Source organism: Myotis myotis, unplaced genomic scaffold, assembly GCF_014108235.1.
Source record: "Myotis myotis isolate mMyoMyo1 unplaced genomic scaffold, mMyoMyo1.p scaffold_m19_p_14, whole genome shotgun sequence".
Taxonomy (NCBI): domain Eukaryota; kingdom Metazoa; phylum Chordata; class Mammalia; order Chiroptera; family Vespertilionidae; genus Myotis; species Myotis myotis.
In genome coordinates this window covers 37,754,934-37,772,157 of record NW_023416318.1, presented here as the reverse complement: position 1 = coordinate 37,772,157, position 17,224 = coordinate 37,754,934, and the positions used below count along the sequence as shown (strand labels likewise).

General features: G+C 42.0%; 1 protein-coding gene across 6 annotated transcripts in view; it reads right to left on the bottom strand.

The window, feature by feature from the left end:
- Positions 1–17,224, bottom strand: part of FEZ2 (fasciculation and elongation protein zeta 2) — a 37,091-nt gene that overhangs the window by 6,374 nt on the left and 13,493 nt on the right. For 3 of the 6 annotated variants that reach the window (XR_004971883.1, XM_036334867.1, XM_036334869.1), the window contains exons 5-6: positions 16,280–16,548; positions 1,840–1,920 (exon numbers count right to left, since the gene is read on the bottom strand). Coding sequence is in view for 3 of the 6 variants with exons in the window: in XM_036334867.1 (XP_036190760.1) it covers positions 1,840–1,920; positions 16,280–16,548 (350 nt within the window). In the remaining 3 variants the exon portion in view is untranslated. Of the gene's footprint in view, positions 1–1,839; positions 1,921–12,817; positions 12,938–16,279; positions 16,549–17,224 lie in introns of all 6 variants that reach the window. The other 3 variants (XR_004971884.1, XM_036334868.1, XR_004971885.1) reach the window with 2 other exon arrangements.

Here is a 17,224-nt window from a genome sequence, read left to right as displayed (position 1 = left end):
TAGTAATTTTAACTAAAAGCATAGTTGTAACAGTTCTGCATAACAAAATAATTCCCAATAGTCAAATAATTCTGTTTCAGGCCATTTTTTTCCGCTTGAATAAAATGGTCACATGAAAAAATACTAGCTGCTTCTAGAAACTAACAAGGACACATTTACCCAAGTAATTTAGGAGGTGTTTATTATTACTATTATTATTTTAAATTATTGTGTAAGTTGTTATAAATGTTTGAAGGCATTAGTGGAAAAGAGAAAAGTGAAAGAGAATGGCCTAAGGGTAAATGAACAATGAAAATTCATGTCTGAAATTGAGACAAATTGCCTAGTCTACTAGTGTAATGCCTCTCAAGTATCAAGTTATGAACTATAACTATGTCCCTTGAGAACACAGTCTAAAGATTGTTGTCCGGAGTCTCCTCTTCTGGCCACTCCACCAAAACTATACGTTTCAGTGCAGTCTGCATAGGCTCATCTAGAGGCCCACCAGTTCTCCATGCCGTCTGTCCGGCTCCTCCCACCATGTAGCCCCTGCCCACATCTCAGCTCTATTCCTAATCCTCTGAGTGATTTTATCCCACTCATAAAAAAATTTAAAAAAGATAAAGTTACTTAATCATAACTAGCTCCCTAGGTTCAGAAAAGTAGAGAAGTGGGCGTTGTTCAATGTTTAAGAAACTCAGTGCTCCGTCCTCTGTTTGGTGCAGACCTCTCCAAGGTGAAGCCCACCTGCATGACCGAGTACATCTCCTGGGAAGGAGACCCTCAGAGCTGGAGGCGTGCCCTCCTGGGGCTCCACTAACGGCAGGGGTGACGGCCAACCTGGAGAGGCACCCGGAATCGGGCCTGGGCATGCGTGCCACCCGGCTACGCCTTCCAGCCTTCCTGCCCGCTCCCAGGTGCTGGATCAGATTGGGAGTTATTTTGCCATCTTATGGGTTTGAGAGAGGCGAGAAACACCAAAATAAATAAAAAAAATTCAACCATCCCTGCATGGAACCCCTTTATAAGCTGCAAATGTCGATGTGAAGGATTATTTAATGTCGGTCATTTCCCTTCCGAAGTAATACAGAACTATCTCCAGTAAAACCCTACGCTCAAATGCCTTCTCTGGATAAACTGCCTACAAAGCTGCATGCTGTGCACTTGCATTGCTTCACTTAAGAGCTAAATTGAAGAGCTTTCTTTTTGAGGTGAAATTTCCAATTGTGAAAAGTAATCTTAAGCATACTCAATGCAGATGTTCCCCGTGTTTGTGGTATTTCTAAAACCATACAAATTTGTTAATAAAAAGCAAATTACCACCCTCATATCTATGTATGATTTGTATAAATGTTTCATGCCTTTGGTAAACAAGCGAGTTGGCAGACTATATGATATACCTTAAGAACACATGAATATCATTTAAAAAGAGGTAAGATATACGCCATAGACATTTCTGACCTAGAACACTAATCCAAAAGATACCAACTCCTGATTTTCTTTCCCAAAAATGAGATCTTGTTTCTAAACTTTTAGAATTAGAGTAGCATATTCTAGTTATTTTTCACAATTACATATTCTACACATGCAATTAGTTATATGCATGTTAATATCTGTTTAGAGGTGAAAATGAAAACCGAAGCTCTAAAACATGCATTAAGAATGCATTTAGTCTATACTGCTTTTTCCTAAAGGGAACTTCTATATATTTTCATTCTATATAAGTTTATACATTATAAACTTGCATTTCTCTTGTAAGCAACAGTCTTAGTAAGTTAGTAAAGCTGCCAGCTTTCAGGACCTTCACTTACACAGAGAATGAAAGAGCAGAGAATGAGGAAAATAAGGATAACCGAGCACCTGTTTCTCTCCACCTGCATTTCCAAAGGTGTGGCGGAGGCCATTCTGAATGACATTTGAGATCCCTTCCATGCTGAAGCGCTACAGGCAGCAATATACGCCCGGAAAAGAAGGACAGAGAAAGAAGTTCAAAGACTATTAGTAAGAATGTACCACAGTAACTTCCGTGCCCAAGAGGCAAGCAGTTAGAAAACGCCACTACTCATTCAGATAAAGCAGACAAATGCATGCTGTTTTTAAAATGTCCTTGCTTCCATTTCTTTGCAAGTCAAATGCAAAAGCAATTGCTTTTATGCCACTGTATTCATGAAGATTTTACCTAACATTTCCTCCAATGTAAACACTGCAAGTTGTACACATACTTGTTTTATGCAAAATTTACCATAGTTGTTAAGATACCTTTTGATATTGCTTACCTACATTTTATCAAAAGTCTGAAAACTTGGCACCAACAGTACGAGTATTTTCAGCCTGAGTGTGCATACTTCTACTGTAAGTTTAGAGAGCACTGATACGGCACTTGGCAAATGAAATGCTGTTACTTGGAGAGCCGACTACGGCTTCCCACTTGCTCTCGGGCCACCTGCCACTGCCTGGGCGCAGAAAATGCGGCCGGAAGGGCACAGTGGATCGCATGTGCCAGCCAGGCCCTAACTCTTCTGCAAGGATTTTCCGCTCCGTTTCTAGGAAACAATTCCAGCTTATTTCTCCCAGCAACCTCCAAGACTTCCTAGAATTCATGGCACTGAAGAGGGGCTACTTCTTTCCAAATGTCTTCTCTTGATTTGTAGCCAGTCTACCATGTCATCAGACACAGTGAAAAGCGTCAGTGGCACCTCAATGGCTGCTGAGTCAAAAGATTTAGATTAATTCTTACACGATGACTAACTAAGGGGAAAGGCATCCTGCAAAGGAAGTTCAGTCCTGATTCACCGGATGGTTCTGTTCCCTGCAATTTCATAGGGGAAAGTTGACTCAGTAAACACATTTGAGGAATCAAGATGAATATTTTATAAGTCTCCCAGGAACAGAAGAAAAGAAACCAAGGCAATGGTCTCTACCCTCAAGAAATGTATAGTTTTGCCCAGTGGTTCTTAAACTGTGGTCCAGGGCATCCCCCACGAGGTCCCAGAAACCCTTTCATGGGCCCATGAGGCTAAATTATTTTCTTAGAAATACTAACGCATAATTTGCTTTTTAAAATCTTATTCTCTAAAAACTTAGAATTAAGTATTCCAAATGACTGACTGGATGCGGAAACAGATGTGAAAATCTAGCTGAATTCAAGTAAGCCAGGTATTAATGAGACTGACAAAAATGCAGAGCAATGCCATTGTGCTCACTAAACTTTCTGAAATGTAGTTATTTTTCCTAAAAATAGTACTTATGTAAGCATTAATGAATTTCTTATTGGTATTTTAATGAATTAATATATATATGTTAAACTCTTAAGAGTTTTAATTTCTGATATGATAAACATCGGTATATAATATATAACCTATAGAACCAAAATATGCCTAGATATAAACAAAAGCACTTTTCAGGTCTTCAATAAATGTTACGAATACAAAGAAGTCCTGACAACAAAAAGTTGAGAAACACCGAAAGGCTTCCCCCGGAAGGAGCGGAGTGCCTGTATTGGTCACATGGCAATGGCGCTGCTGAGATTCTGAGCACCACGTCGGACCAGCCTGTGGGAGCTGAGACAGCTCTGCTTCTCCCGAGTCGCCCTCCCTCCCCTCCCCATCCTCCAGGCTGCGTTTTAGCAAGAATCAAGGTCTGGGCAAGACCCCTCGACTGCACACGCTTCACTCTGCTGACAGCGGAACTGTTACCTTAGGCGGCATTGGCTTGTTTTAAAAGAAAAACCTACAGATTGGAGACTTTTCACATGCGGTCGTACAGTCTGTTTTCACTTTTTAAACACATTATCAAAAGAGATGACTTACTGTAGGCTCCAGAATCTATAATAAAAATAATAGGAAACTCTTTTCAAGTAAATGTCAACTCATTTTTTAAATTTGAATAAAGATATTTATTTTTAAAAACAAAACAAAGGGAAAAAATACTTTTCTATATTACCTAACTCCATTGTCTATGGGCACACTAAAACCAGATACAAATTCAGAAAATCTCAAGCAATACGAAACATTTTAGAATCCATGTATCAAGAAACTAAAGTACACTTTACAGTTGGGCAGCACATCCTAAAAACACTATCTTTATTTTTTGCTTTGCCAGCTGGAAATCTAATTCCTAATTCTGGGGGGGAGGGGAGGACAACAACTAAGACTGATGCAAATTCATAACTTCCTAAGACATATACGTAATGTAGGCTTCCTTACTAAGTGTGCCGCTGTCAATATTGCTGAGCCATTCAACTACTGGTGGTCTGACTACCTCTCAAAGATGACTTTCATGCAACCAGAGCTCCAGGCCTCATGGGAAGAAATGGAAGTGCAACCATAGGAAGCCACAGTAACCTGGAAAAATATAAAACTAACAGCTGATCCTAGCAAAAGCAGCAAAGGAACCTCTGCCCTTTGCTGACAGGCGCTGAGTCAGGAGCTGTGGCCAACCAGGCCCCTGCATCCTGACCAGGCAGTCGAACGGCAGCCAGGAGGTTCTCCTGTCTCCTGCTCCGCTGGGGAAAACGACACAAGACAATCAGAAGGCTCCTGGGGAACGCAAAGAAACAAAGCTCCGGCTGCCATCAACTCCCACCTCCCCAGGAATCACGCAGTAACACTGTCTGCCTCCCCTGTATTTTCAGACTCTCCTTTCCCAGTGGCACCTGTAAACTCTCAACCCTTAACCTCGTTCCCTTCCCCAGGGCTTCCTGAAACAGCTCCTCCCAGGTGGCATGTCTTTGATGCTGAGATCCACGGACTTTTCCGATCTGAGACAAGCTGTGAGCTCTCCTCCTCCCACTCCCTGGATTCCCAGACACCACTCTCCCAGAGGCCCCACCCCACCCGACCCCCGCCTCTCTGGTGGCTTCTCTGAGAGGTGCCTCTTTCTACGCTCATCTCTGTACGCCGGGGTCCCCAGGATTTTGCCCCTATTTTTTATCATGCAGTCTCTCTGAACGTTCCGATTCAATAGTTCCGACTTTTGCCTCCATAAATCTACAGTTTCACTTTGCTAAGATCAGTAAACGGCTAAGAACCGAGCCTGACACATGAGAAAAGCTCAGTAAACATTAGCTGTCTGTATGGTAATTAATTTTTCCCCTGAGCTTCTGGCGTGTATATGTATTGGCTTATTGGCCACCTGTACCTCAATATTTCTAAAACTCATTATATCCAAACTGAAATCATCCTTCTCTTTCCCACCAAAAATCAAACAAAAATAAAAGATAAGCCCAGCCAGTGTGGCTCAGTGGTTGAGTGTCAACCTCTGAAACATGAGGTCACAATTCAATTCCCGGTTAGGACACAGGCCCAGCTTGTGGGTTCGGTTCCCAGTGTGGGGTGTGTGGGAGGCAGCCAATCAATGATTTTTCTCTCATCGTTGATGTTTCTCTCTCTCTCCCCCTCTCCCTTCCTCTCTGAAATCAATAAAAATATATTTCAAAAAAATAAGAAACCTGTTCCTCCTTCAGCATTGTGTAATTCTCATTCATTTACTCATTCTTTCAAAAAAATATATTGAGTCAGATGTTATTGCGGTATTAGATGCAAAGTGAACATACCAGCCAAAACCCCTCCCACCCTCATGAGCTGACACTGCAGTGTAAGAGGGGCAGAAGGAGTAAAACCAGCACAGGAACTGGAGAACCACAGGCGGCGGGTGTCCTGCCGAGAGCTCCCACTCGGCAGCTACAGACTGGGTGCCTGCTTTGTACCGAGAGGTCGGAGGAAAGCTCTGCGGAGGCGACATCTGAGCTGGCACATGACTTACACAGCCTCCCAGATGAGCTACAAAGGACAATGGACCAAAAAGATCCTCTCAGACAACAAACCCAAAGCAGCCACGACCTAGGAGTTCCCTGTGCGGCCAGGGCGCAGGGTCTGCTACTCTCCAGCAGGACGTGAGACGGCAGCTACTGAGACGTCCCTTCTCCCTGCCTCCCAGTAAGTTTTTACTGCAGCGGCCCTGCCCCTCTCCATCTTTGTGTGCTGACGTGTTAGGATGGGAAGCCCGCCCTTTGCACCATCAGGGGCTGCATCCAGGGCTGACAGGAAGAGCGGCCAGTGCCCCAAGATGGTGCCCTGAGGCTGGACACAGTCAGGGCTGACGATACCGCATACTAGTCGCTCCCTCTGGAAAAAGGGTACAGGTGTTCTGTCTGTATTTGCCAAGTCAGAGGTGAGTGACCTGACCCTAACTCCTCCCTTCCCTAGTGCCCGAACCAATCCAGGCAACCTCCTTATATCGCTGAAATGCAACTCTCTCCCCATTCCTCCTGACACTTCCTTGCCTCATTCCTTCCCTGCATGACCGCCACAGCCTCCGAATCAACTCTCTGCCCCTAGCTGTCTCCTTCCAGTTAGTTCTCTCTGGAACGCTGACGTTACCCTTCCAAAAGGCAAATCCGACCGTGCTTAACAACCCACTTCAACCTCTTTCTGGTTTCCCATGGCCTCTACATCAGGGGTCCTCAAACTACGGCCTGTGGGTCACATGCAAATACAAATATTGTATTTGTTCCCATTTTGTTTTTTTACTTCAAAATAAGATATGTGCAGTGTGCATAGGAATTTGTTCATAGTTGTTTTTTTTTTTTTAACTACAGTCCAGCCCTCCAATGGTCTGAGGGACAGTGAACTGGCCCCTATTTAAAAAGTTTGAGGACCCCTGCTCTACATAAAGACCTAATGCTGCAGCGTGGCTTACAGAACCATTCATTCTCTGGCTTCCATTTGGCTACTTGCCCACCCTCTTCTTGACTTACTTCCTCTCCTTCTTTCTCCCTCAACTTCGAGTCATAATGGAAAACCTGAAGCTCCCCAGGTGTCCCCAACCTGCAGTTCCCCAGGTGTCCCTAACCTGCAGTTCCCCAGGTGTCCCTAACCTGCAGCTCCCCAGGTGTCCCTAACCCGCTGCTCCCCAGACGTCACCTCCAGGTGGTTGCCCGTACCACTCCCAATGCTCAGAATGCCTGTCCCTCCTTATTCTTCTTTCTGTCCTCAGGGTACAGATTCAGCTTAGCCTCCCCAGACCTCTAAACCAAACAGGGGGCAACAGCAACGTACGCCAGGCACAAAAAGCACTAAAAACAATGTTCACACTACATGTACGTCTCTCAACCGTGACACCATGGACATGTTGAGTATGTCATTCTCAGCGCCAGGCAGTCCCATGCACTGCAGGGTGTTAAACGGCACCTCTGGCCTCTACTAAGCAGGAGGCCAGTGGCACTGCCCCCACCTCACCCAGTGTGACAATGACAAATGTTTCCAGACACTGCCTAACGCCTGGTGGGCAAACTGGCCTGGGCGAGGATACTGCACACAGTGCAGTAAAGGGCGTGCCCTTCAGATCCCCAGCCCACAGGCAGCTCGCCCTGGAGGCTGGGATTCACTCATTATCCTTTACACCTATACCTGGCATGTAACTAAAGATCAGTATATGTCTATGTGGTAATAGTTTAAAAAAAGATAATTACAATATTTTTGTCAAAGTGAGATGAGGTACAAGATGTAAAGAATAACAGCAGAGGAAAAAAGAATAATTTTAGTTAGATGCAGATAGATAATTTTTTGTTAAATTCAACAATTCTCAAAATCTTTAAGGACAGCAATAATGGCTTCTCCTTTTGCACGCCCACAAAGCACAGGCCCATCCTCAGCACAGAGGAGGCATTTGCTCGACAGTCATTGGCTTAAACTGCAAAATTCTTCACCAATTACTACCAATCACTACACTTCCAGATTTTTATATGAAACCAGGATCACACCGTAGTCAAAAGTATTTGGAATCAGAAAATATTTCAACAGTCAAGTTGGATAGAAAAATGTCAAACTAGACATCAATGATCTGGGCTCTCCCAGCTTTGCCACTAACTGACATGACGGCAGTCCCTCCTGCCCAGGCCCGTTTCCTCACCTGTAAAACAGATGCATAAAGTATCATTAAGGATCTTATCTACAAAGTCTATGAATCTATGAATTCAACCAAGACAGATTATTTTTTTAAGAAGACAAATCGAAAGCAAGCACATGCGCGCGCACACACACACACACACACACACACACCAGAGGACTGAAAGGTCACATGTGAGTGCTCTGAGATGACAGAATGGCAAGGCCAGGCGCTAGTCACAGACAGCTGCTCCAAAGGCTCCATGTTGTGCTGAGGAAGCGAGTACATTCTGAGGAAGGTGCAAGACTAATCTCCCTCTCCATCCCAGTGTCTGGCACAGGACCTGGGTCCTAGCAGGCACCTGTCGAGGTCCCTAAGCCAACGTTGTAACACTCCCAAGACCAGAGCCCAAGAGTCTTCGAGCCTGCGATCACCATATCATGAGGCCTCTTGCCGTCTTGCAGGAGACAACATTTTTTAAAACAGCTAAAAGGCAAAAATAATCTGAGGGTGAACAGGAGGAAGATGACAGGACAAGATACAAAGTAACTTGTCAAAGGCGTGAACAACGGCCTTCTGAAAAAGGCGCTGAGGAGCCTGGCCCGGGGAGTCAGCGTGAGGTTAGCGAAGTAGGATGAAATAAGCGTGCCGGCGCGGTCTGTAAGACACAGCGTGACTGAGAAACATAAAACCCCTGGGATGATGAAGGGAGTAGCAAGCAGAAGATCATCAATGAATCAGACGGATCAAGGGTAGGAAAGACTAGGTGGTGAAACGAGGAAGAAACGGGGAAAGAGCCCTGAAGAGCACACAACAGTCTGCCTTATGACCTCCCAGTAAATTAAAAACAAAACAAAACAAAAAACCGAACAATATGACCTTTGGGAAGGCAAAATGAATCTTAAAAGGATAAAAACCTCAGAGACAGATCACGTTTACTTTTCAGTAACCTTCACCTCACTCAGAAAGACTACATTTACAGCCTTGGGAGCCGATGCAGTGACATGAGGCGCTCCTGGGTCCTAACTGGCCAGAGGGAAGACCATGCACCCTCTCCCCGCCCGACCTCTACGAAGCGGCCAACAGCTCTGCTACACGCCCTCTCGGGATGGAACTGGGGAGAGGAGCCCACGCAGAGCAGGAAAGTGATTAAGCACCATGGTATTCGCTCATTGTTCGCCTCGGCACTGACAAAGCGCCAAAGTGGCCGGACGGGGAAGGGGCGCACAAAACAAGGGGCTTCGATCGCACAATGGTGCTGAGAACACTCACAAGTGTCCCGCGACCATTTCCTCCCCTGGGTGCGTCAGTATGAACAGTCTCAAAATCAGGCATTCTTCAGAAACTGTTCTCAGACAAAACCAGGAGCAACAAAGTGTAAACAAGATACAGATGATTATTTTTAAATCTATAATAAGCCAAGATCCACAAGCCCATCCACAACAGGCGCGCAGAACTCAGAACGGAAAAGGGGTGTCATCATTGCACCGAGCCCTGCATAGCTCTGCATAGCCTCGCTCCCATGCATACTGGTTTTGGGATCTACACTTACTCATTTATGAAAGAGCAGAAATAATAATAATAATAATAATAATAATGTCTACTTCATAGGGTTGTTGTGAGGATTCAATGAGATCATGCAGGGGAAGCATTTTAGCAAGTGTTCAGCAAATATAAATACTCAAAAAAATGTCTGGGTTATTCCTTTAAAAAGGCTAGAATAACATTTGGGACAAATTCCCATGGAGAAATAACCATATCTTTCTACCTCTCTCCAGAACAGTAAAAACAGTATTTCAATTTCTCCTCATTGAATAAAATGGCAACTGAGAAATAACAAGTGCCTGATTATAGTCTCATAGCTTAAGGACTGAAGATAACATGAAGAAAAGACACTACTGTCTGTGACTGAATATAGTAATCAGCCAAAAAGCTAAAGCAGAAAACAAGTAACCCTTTTAGTAATTCAAGGTCTTTCTTGACAACAGAAAGAATACAGCTAGGAACACACTACGTAAACTGAAAGGCAACTAGAGTCAGATATAGTGTCGGAGTTTGTTAATTCTTTTATCAAGTCCTAAACATATCGACCCACTCTATGCCCAGCACAGGTCAACTAATTTCACAGAAAGCAGGATCCAAGACAAAGAAGCAAAACTAACCAGGAAGCCAGGAAATTCAGACTATTTCTGCTACCAAATTTTTAGCCTCATCTGATACCAACTGGTACAGATCTCTAACTAGCCAGAAAATCTTTTAAAACTTTCAGTATCAAAGCTCAATGTCAGAAAAAAAGGTTAGGAAAAGCAATTAAGAAATGCTTTTCATCCAAACTATACTCTTACTCCATTAATATTCTTTATACTCATGACTTCTAAAGTAGCGAAATTAAATATAATTATTATTTATAAATCACATCATTGTCAGTAGTTTTACAATTTTCAAAATTAATTTGTAAAATAGTAGCTTTTTCCCAGCTGGTGTGGCTCAGTGGTTGAACATCATCCTATGAACCAGGAGGTCATGGTTCGATTCCTGGTCAGGGCACATGACCAGGTTGCCGGCTCAATCCCCAGTGTGGGGCATGCAGGAGGCAGCCAACCAATGATTCTCTGTCATCATTGGTGTTTCTATCTCTCTCCCTCTCCCTGCCTCTCTGAAATCAATACAAATATATTTTAAAAGTAAAAAAGCAGTTTTCATTAATAAATTAAAATTCTTAAAATAAAAAACATGAGAAAACAGAATTGAAAGCAATAGTTAAATGTAATAAAACTACCAAGTAATGAAGGGGTTGGGGGTGAGAGGTAATCAACCAAAGACCTGGTATGCATATATACATAACCCAAGGACACAGACAACAGGCAGGTGAAAGAGGCCTGGGATGAGGATGGGAGGAAGGGAGCCTGTGTAATACTTTCAACAGTAAAGAATTATTTTTTAAAAATTACCAAGTACAAGTATTCAAATAATTATTAAGATATTACTTAAGATGTAAAAATGGATTTTGCTTATTTTGACACTTCTTCAAATCAAATAATTTTAATGTGAACTATAAAGCAATTATAAATGCAAATTCTACAAAAGATAATTTTCTTAAAAAATCATATCTAGGAAAATATAAATTATACCAAATAGATAAGTACTTGAAAATGTCTTGACTTTAAACTACTACTTTATAAGTTCAGTCTCAGAGCAGAAAGATGTGAAGATTTTCAAAGTTAGGAATTAAGTGAAATAGTATCAAATAATGTAATATTTTGGTATCTAAAGATCATTTTAAATTTTTATATAAATTAATATGCTAATTAAATTATGTATTGCCAAACATTTCAGAGACACTAAAACTAGAGTAAAATAATGAATCCTAAAAATTTATAAATTCTTTCCTTATACTTACGGATACTCTAAACTAAGTACACAATAATAATACAATTTCTTGGCATACTATGGTTTTTACTCAAACTTGTATTATATTAACGAACAATTAACAAAACTCTCCAGGACATAAAGGAATCAGGACTCGACTCTTGATTTTATTACAGTAACTGTTGGGTCATGATACACCAAAAACCCACTGCGAAATACAAACAATAGATAATGGTAAAATATTAAAAACTGGATATGTATTTCTCTAAGCGATACTATCTTTCATAAAATAAATGTGTTCCACTTCATAATTCATAGGTGTAAATTATTAAAACATTAACATGACACAGCCAGGGTTCTCTCCGCCTTCCAATGGCTTTCCATTGTATAGCCCTACACTAACTGTTAGAAATGCTCTCTGCAATAAAGTAAAATGCAAAGTAATAGCAACTATCAACAAATTACATTTACATTCGAGTATGTGTACAAGGCAAACTTCATCCTTTCAAGCACAACTACTTAGAAAAGGAGGGGGCAGGTACGGATCAGCCCCTTTGCCACTTCTCTGCTACCTTCTTTCAACTTTAGGAAAATGGTAACTTGGTTTGATATGATAAATTTCAGATTCCTACAAGATATTCAGGTAGAAATGTCTAGTGGGCAGTTGGACATATAATAACTAGCATTTACTCAGGATAACGCTAGACTTGCACATACATGATTTCACTTAATCCCGCTGGAGCTCAAAGGGGTATGTTCCCAGTGGCAGCAGCAGGAGTCAAACAGAGCTCTTCACCAACAGCTCTTAACACTCTGTTCAGCCTCCAAGGGTTGGCACCTAGCAAAAAGACCCAAGGTAAAAGTACACATTCGCAAGTTGATCTTTCATTCAGGCATCCATTCAGCAGAAATGTATTAGGTTCCTAATGTTGGACGTAAGGATACCAAGAAAACAAAGTCACGTTTCCTAGCCTTAGAAAACCATACCACAAACCGACATGAAAACAAACAAAACAAAAAAATACTATGGCATGACGTACTAACAGAACTCACTAAGAGGAGTAATACTAACTCAAAAAGGAGAGAGGAGTCAATCCCACATTGGAGGAGAGGAGTCTTGAGGAAGGTTCTAAGAGAAGAAGACAATGCTTGACCATGATTTTGAAGGATGAGCTTTAAAAAAATCCCCCAAGTGTACAGAGAAAGAAGAAAGGAGGGCCACTCTGCAAAAAGGCAGTGGATACACAGAAGCGCCAACGCCTCAAACAGCACAGTCACCTCGAAGAAACGCACACTGATTAACAGCATCATTCTAGTCCCTACCCCCACCCTCTGCTCTTCCAGACGCTGAACAACAAGACAGGGAGATATAAAGTTTTCTGCTCTCTTGGGTGTCACTTTTCAAAGAGAAGATCTACTCCTCCGACCACCCCTCCCGAGGGCGAGTGGCTAAGGGACAGGACAGCCTGCCCTGCCCATCAATAGCAGTGACAGTGACTACCCTGTTGGAAACAGCTCCTCAGCACTGTCGCTATGGACCACCTCACCCCGTATTTTGTTTCCTTGGTAACGTTTGTTATACCTAAAATCACACTGTCTGCTCATTCTTTTTCTTGCTTGTTGCCTGTCTCCCTCATTAGAAGTAAGCTCCAGGAGGCCATGGGCTTCGTCCATTTCATCCGGCACGGTGTCTATAGCACGCCTGGCACGAGGAAGACACCTTATCGGCTGGTGAATGAATACTGTTTTAGCTTACCCAACATTTATTTTTAAAATTAAAATAAAAAAAACAACAAATCAAGATAACATTTCATTGTATAAAACACTCAATGTTTTCTTCCATATCTAATGGTATTTTCATGTCCCCAAAGAAATTTTCTAATGCTCTAAATAGCAACCCTAAGCCCCCAGTTTTTTCACTGCAGAATATGTTTGAAACAAAACAAGTCTCTAAGATTAGCGGCTACAAAGTTTACCTCTGCTCTATTCCCACCCAGATATTTCATTACAGTATCTTTAGAGCAAAGAGAACAAGCTAGCAATTCTGGGCAAAGTGTTATACCAACTACAAACTGATGTTGTTTCACTGAAACATACATAAGGAAAAATGAAAGGAAATTATTCCATGCTTAAGGAAAAAGTCCAAGTCCTGCTCATAAAACAAAATAATATCTAAGGTAGAAAGAAAAACATGACTAATTAATTAGAGACCAAATGATGCACGATAGCTGTAAAAAGTCACCATTATTGATTTCAGAGAGGAAGGGAGAGGAAGAGAGAGACATCGATGAGAGAGCATCACTGATTGGCTGTCTCCTGCCTGCCCCACACTGGGGATGGAGCCCGGAACCTGGGCATGTGCCCTGATCTGGGATTGAACCATGACTTCCTGGTTCATAGGCTGATGCTCAACCACTGAGCCACACCGGCTGGGCAAGTTACTAATTTTTAGATTTAGTATCACTGAGGATAGCAAAGGCACAGCGACCCAGCCTTGCCAAAACTGCATTTACATAACACATCTGGGAAGGCAGTATCTTGGGGATCTCTTTCTCCTACTGACCCTTTCACTTTTGGGTTCTTTGGGCCCCCTACCTCTACTTTCAGAATCCCAGGTTTCAGGCTCCGTGTGTCACAGATGGGGAGGTCTTTCTCTGGCATTTTAGGCTTGAGAAGCTAGGGGGAACTAGTACCACAAGCTTAGCAATGCCACTCCGAGCCTGATTAAAGGTTTTGAACAAATAGATCAGGATTCAAGAGGCAACTTCATAAGTTCAAATACTATAAAAAAAAATTACTGTTACTATGAATCTATTTCAAGACTAATAAAGGTTCAAGTAAGACCTAACTGCTGCCTTGCCATTTCTCAATATAAATGCCAAGGAAAATTACACAGTGAATCCACTCTAACCCTTTTTATAGGGGAGTTACATGAAGAAGCCTTTAAACCCCTTTAAGGATAAATTCATTTTCTGAAGCCAAGTGTTAACACCAATAAGTAGAGGATTTACATTTAATCCCTAAAAGCAGATAGGCAGAAATTACCAACCACGCTATATAACCTTTAAACTAAGTATTTTATTTGATCAGACTTGTATAATTGGGTGATTTAAAGGGTGAAAATTTTTAAAATAAGAGATATAACATATTGCCCCTGATATTCTAAAGCAAGCTTTCCAGGATTGTATACTTAAACAAATGTTTTAGGGTTTATTTAGTGTCTTTTTTCCAAGAGTAGTCACTGGAAGTGATCAAACACCTATGCAGTCAATACTGTCATTTCTTGAAAATATTTTGTACCACTTATCTGAGAACACTTTCAATGTCAGTTTATAAGCTATATCCTTTATATGTGCAAATAGACATTACAGTAAGAAAACACCCATCTACTCACAGGCCAAACACAATATAATGAGTAGGCTATAAATGGTAAGATCCTATTTGTTTCTATTAACTGCTCCCTGGTGGCCCGGCAACCCAGACTGCATTCTCTTTCCTGGATTCCAGCAGCATGTGGTCAACGAGATCTATTGCTCTGATAATTTTTCTTTAGAAATAACAAATCAAGACAGAATTTCTATTATTACAAATCATTATAGCTGGTTTGTGGTGATTTGCATTGCCATGTTATCAATACCATAAAAGGTATGTGCCCTTTAGAAAAATGGACCCCTTTGTCTAATCATTAGACTTTAAAAATAAAACTAGCATTCTTTCATACAAACAAAATGAAGGGGCAATATACAAGGTCTCAACTGATCAAAGCAAAATGAAAGACCATAAAATCAATAAGGAAATAGATCTCATAATTGACCGTTGATATTTATGATAAATTTTAATCAAGTGAAATTAATAGGACCATTTAAAATGAAAAATCAGCCCTAGCCAGTTTGGGTCTGTGGATAGAGCCTCGGCCTGCGGACTGAAGGGTCCCAGGTTCGATTCCAGCCAAGGACACATGCCTATGTTGCGGGCTCGATCCCCAGTCGGGGGCATGCAGGAGGCAGCCAATCAATGATTCTCTCTCATCATTGATGTTTCTCTCTCTCCCTCTTCCTTCCTCTCTGAAATCAATAAAGAAATATATTTTTAAAAATAAATAAATAAATAAAAATAAAATGAAAAATCAGAAAACAAAAAAATATACAAAGACTCAAAGAATCAAATATTCCAAACTTGTTTTCACCAGTCAGTCATATTCTAGTCCAGTGGTTGGCAAACTCATTAGTCAACAGAGCCAAATAGCAACAGTACAACGATTGAAATTTCTTTTGAGAGCCAAATTTTTTAAACAAACTATATAGGTAGGTACATTGTTATTAACTTAATTAGGGTACTCCTAAGGCTTAGGAAGAGCCACACTCAAGGGGCCAAAGAGCCGCATGTGGCTCGCGAGCCGCAGTTTGCCGACCACAGTAGTCTATCAAGTACTCAGCCAGAGGGCTGATGTCACATAACTGCCTGACACCTGCCTTTTCCAGCTTCACTGACAAATCAGGAGGAAGCTGTTTACAAGTCAATCTGTGCTTTTAGGCTCAGCACAGCTCAGCTACCTCTCAATGCACCCCCTTTTCATTTTTTATTCTACAACCCGTAAGAGATAAGCAAAAATAAGAAAAAAATACCCTGTAAAAAATCACTAAAATATATATTTAAAAAAAAAAAAGAAAGAAAAAAACACCCTTCATTAGTGCACCAGCCAAACATACATAAGCACCAACGTTCTGATGTATTAAAATGGCCACTTCTGACGCTGTTTCTTTAAGACAAACAAAACCCCAGCCTCCTTTTCTGTTCTGCCTCTTCCTTCTACTTCTCTCCCAAACATTTCAGTGCTGGATGATCCTGAGCAGCATTATGCCTTCCCCATGAAAACACCTCTGAAGGAGCTGCACACAGTGCTGGTCTTGAGCAGAATCCCATTAGCGTCCTGGGGAGAAGCCCCCCACTCCTGCACATGGACCCCCACCCCCCGAGCTGGAGTGCTGGGATTGCCACGGAAACGGTTTCCACTGCGCCATGCCTCCTGCAAAACATCACTTACTGTGCCGGGCATATGACTTCTCTCATTCTTCCCGTTCTGAGAGCTGCCATTCTTGAGTTTCTTTTTTTTCTTGGCTGTTTCTTTGTGCTCCTTCTGTTTGTTTTGCACTTCAATGAGAACAGAAATAAAGCTGTTTTTCACTTCCTTTTCAAACTCTAGTTCATCTCGCAGGGCCAACTGCTGCACCAGCTCTTCGGAGTATTCCTTAATGGCAGTCTCAATTTCTTCCAGGAGTTCATTTAACTCAGATACTGGGAGTCTTTTTACTCCTGTGACCAAAAGGAAAGCACAGCAGATGCTAAGGCAAAAACGTTTCAAGTGAGCACAACAGGTGCTCCGTGCCAAAGAGCGATACCATATTCTAAGCCAGGGGTGGGAACCTCTAGCCCGTGGGCCGTATAAGGTCCACAAAATCATCTGGTCTGGCCCTGCCAAGGCACTAGGGGTGAGCTAATTAAATGTCTGACCAAATACAGCAGGCTGATTTTTAAGTTGATGATTCTGTATGACCAGAGAACAATGTTATAAATATCCAAATTGCCCTTGGCAGAAAAAAGGTTCCCCACCCATGTTAAACAATTAACTTGTTCGTGATCTCAGAATCCTAAAACTTCTGGTGGGCAGGTGTAAAGTAGAAGTGGGTGGGCAAAGTTACTTCTCAGAGGGCTGAGAAGAAACTTTTATGTCTAAATCAATCATCCCATGAATAATACTTCAGTCAAGACGGAAACAATTGTACAAAGGAAAGAACGAACACAGGGAAAAGCCGAGGGAGTACAGAAACTACCTGCTGACAAGAAATCGCAAGCAAGCTCGCAGGGTTCTGGCACACTTCTGAAGAGAGACGTCCATTTGAAAGAGTTAAACTGAATGCATATTTAATCACATGGGCCCAGTGTGTGAATGTGACTGAGTACTGCGAAGACGAAAGGAAGAATATTCGCT